Raw genomic sequence first — 3,337 nt, 5'->3', positions numbered from 1 at the left:
AAGCACAAAGCGGCAAATTTTAATTTGATTTCCAAGCGTCAACAACGTTGTTACAAATTCAGTTCTTGTGTAGCTTTGATGTTGACGATTGTGAACAAATTTAACTAATGACGAAAGAGAAAGTCGTGAAACGTTAACTTGCAATTTTAAATAAAGTTACCTTTGACGTCACGTTGGGGATATTAAACTCCCTATTGCTGAATCATGAATCTAGTACTCAATCGAAAAATACGTGCGAGGCCACAGGGCCCGCAATAGGAAAAAAAAAAGGCCAGAATAGGGGAATATTTTTTAGCACAAGGAAATCGTTTTCTAATTGGTCAGCCGAGAATGAAGTACTGCCGGAATAATGAAAGTGCATGTATTACATAATGAGCTATCTCTGAAAATTTGAACTCAATGTACGGATAATCTCTGAGTAGTGATGCTTTGAAAACTCGAAATTTTACAAGGAATATATGGGATCGTTTTAGCCTTTGCCTCTACGTTGCCTTTCCTTGTTCCTTGTACTCTACATTGCCTTTCCTTGTACTTGTACATGTTCATTGCCGTGACTTTAACATCTTCAGTTCCCACGGCCTGCTCCCGTCTGACCTTGTAGCTCAGTCGGTAGAGCGGCGGAGATCTAACCCGAAGGTCGTGGGTTCAATTCCCACCCTGGTCAGAGTTTTTCTCTGTCCTTGTGTGGGCCCATTTCCATCAGTAGGGCTAACGCTCACATGGTTCATATGGGATAGATATCTAGCACTTCACATTACACTCTATTCAGTTAACTCTGTTTATAATATTAATTAAACCTTGGTTGGTTATCAAAGCCAAAAGGAGAGTAAACTAAGTTTAACAAGTTCTTTAAACTTTTGAAATCAATTTCTAAATAGCATGATGCCGCGTTCTGTGAGTTAAGTTGTATCACTGTTAACGAAAAATAAATGTAAACAATAATGTCTGATGTCTGCAAAGATTCTTTATACCCTCATGTCCGCGGTCAATGACGTGGATACTGCCATGATTATTGCTAGTCAATGTTTAAAGCCTTGGCTGCTTACTAAGGACCGTTTTAAACGTCGCATTTTACATGTACCGAATCTAATGCAAATAAGAAAAATCTAGATCTACTGTTTTCCCTCATTTGCATTAGATTCGGCACATGTAAAATGCAACGTTTAAAACGGGCCTTAGTCGATGAAAAAAATCAGATGATTGACTCTCGGTCGACATTATTAACTCTTGGTTGCCGAACAAGTGAATGAACATTTCTGCTGTTTTTCATTCTCAATAATTTTCGGGCAGCTTGTCGGAAGTCAGCCCTCAGCAAAGAGTAGATAAACGGATTGATTGATGATTGTACGCCAAAGAAAAACATAGATAGCTTCTGCAGAAGTACGTCAACCTTTCCAAGATCTCCTTTCATGAAGAACTGGATATTGAAGCAGATTCGTGGGATCCAGGAAATGACAAACACAATCACAACTAGTGCGCAGGCTAAAGTTCCCTTCCGTTTTCGAGCCACTTCTTCGAGAGTTACATCCGGGTTTTCAGTGTCAGCTTGACTCCGCGCCTGCGCATTCCTGATGGCAAAGACTTGTCTTGCTTGATCCCTTATAGTCAATATAATCTTGACGTTTATCACAGAAATGACTAAACTTGGAAGTAATAGTACACAGATCAAAAGGATGTTATTATACAAACTGTTTATAGCGTCTAACTCGGCTCCAGATTTAGTGTGTTCCCAGTAAATGCGAATTGCAGCGATGATAAAGGAAATACCCCACGTAGAACTTAAAATGCTGATGACCCTACCTTTAGTCATCAGGGTTGCATAGCGAAGGGGCCAATAGACAGCTAAACAACGATCGGCAGAAATGGCGAGCAAGTTGTAGATGCTAGATGCTAGAGCAATGTCTTTTGTAGCTTTCATGAGCCAACAGCTCTTACTGAACGAGTAGTCCATACAGCCAACACAGAATATTGAATAACCCGGACTGATGCACGAGCCCATGATGATGTCGGTCACAGCTAAAGACGTGAGAAACTGGTTCATTGGCCTCTGACGAAGACGGGAACTCGAGACAATGGCTGCGAACACCAAGAGATTGCCAGAAAGCGTGATAGCACCTGTTATGAGGTTCAGACATTGAAACGTTATTTCAAGTACTTCATTGCAGGATGGAGTCGAATATTCTTGTTCGTAGCTGAGTGACGTGGAACTGTTCATATGTGTGGACGTCCACGCATAAGACCGCGCAGTTTTATTTGGCTACTTTTTCCCTTGATCCAAATGAACGAAAGTGCTGTCGATCAGCTGTTTTTCATTTTTGGTTTTTTTTTTTGGCCTCACAACATCTGTTATATGTAAAAGGTGCGGTACTGTCCTTTATAACATTGGTTGCCAATATAATGAAGACTTCACTTGACAGATAATACCCGCAACTACAACAAAATTGACTTTCACTCAGTATTTCAGCCGGCAAGGGATTGTCCGTGTGTTCTCTGTGGGCGACGTAGCGAACTATAATACAAATACTATAATTTTCATATATAACTGTTCATATATGACAATTACAAATTTCCGAGTCATAATGCAATATGAGATCCGGCAGTCTTTGTAAAATTAAACAAAAAGGTAGATTCCCCCAAAGGATGACACTCAGAGAAACTTTTGTTGAAGGTTTTTTGTGATGGAGTGTCAAAACACTTCTATTCAACCTCGGGAGTGATTTCGAAAGCGTTAACTGATTCCTCCAGCTTAAGATCATTATCGTCAACAATGACGGTAATGATTCCATTTGCATCGAAGAGACGGTTGTGAGTTACCCAAAAGTTGATCAACTTAAGTGCTTTGCAATATTAAATCAGAGAAAAGCGACAACTGAATTTCCAGAGTATTGAGTAAAAGAATTATGGATGAGAACTGTGAACAAGTTTGAAAATCTGCAATTAAGCATGCAGGTGTACAATTTTTACAGAGTTGTCTTCAAACGATAAGAACGAGAAATCACCTAAAAAAGAGATCATCATTAACATTTGAAATAGGAAAGGATGTTGCTCCTGCTGAACGATTGGGTAACAACACCTGGTAAACCATTAAAGAAATCTTGACGCAATATATAATCCTTATTTGGAATTGTTTAATTGGGGAGAAACTAACATTATGGAAATCTTTGATATTGCCCCGAAATCGTGGATCTTAATGATAGCAAAGCTTCGAAAATTGCTGTGGAAGGTGATGCTCATAATAGATTTAGTTCTAGCAGTCCTGTTTTCCGTTTCACTTGCAATTGTATGATGTGGAAAGCCGAAACGCGTAACTTTGACTTGGTTTGAATAATTTAAAGGC

General features: G+C 39.4%; 1 protein-coding gene across 1 annotated transcript; it reads right to left on the bottom strand.

Moving 5' to 3' along the window:
- LOC138060603 (histamine H2 receptor-like) lies at positions 1-2,478 on the bottom strand. The gene has a single exon (XM_068906447.1). The coding sequence runs from the start codon at positions 2,213-2,215 to the stop codon at positions 1,193-1,195; it is 1,023 nt and encodes a 340-aa protein (XP_068762548.1). The 5' UTR covers positions 2,216-2,478; the 3' UTR covers positions 1-1,192.
- Between the last annotated feature and the right edge of the window lie 859 nt (positions 2,479-3,337).

The sequence above is a fragment of the Montipora capricornis genome, chromosome 8, assembly GCF_036669925.1.
Source record: "Montipora capricornis isolate CH-2021 chromosome 8, ASM3666992v2, whole genome shotgun sequence".
NCBI lineage: Eukaryota > Metazoa > Cnidaria > Anthozoa > Scleractinia > Acroporidae > Montipora > Montipora capricornis.
Note: the sequence above shows the minus strand (reverse complement) of the source record. Positions and strands in the feature narration are given on the sequence as shown.

Bases quoted from the DNA above. Each gene is read 5' to 3' on its own strand.
- LOC138060603 (XM_068906447.1), bottom strand. From the start codon at position 2,215: ATGAACAGTTCCACGTCACTCAGCTACGAACAAGAATATTCGACTCCA.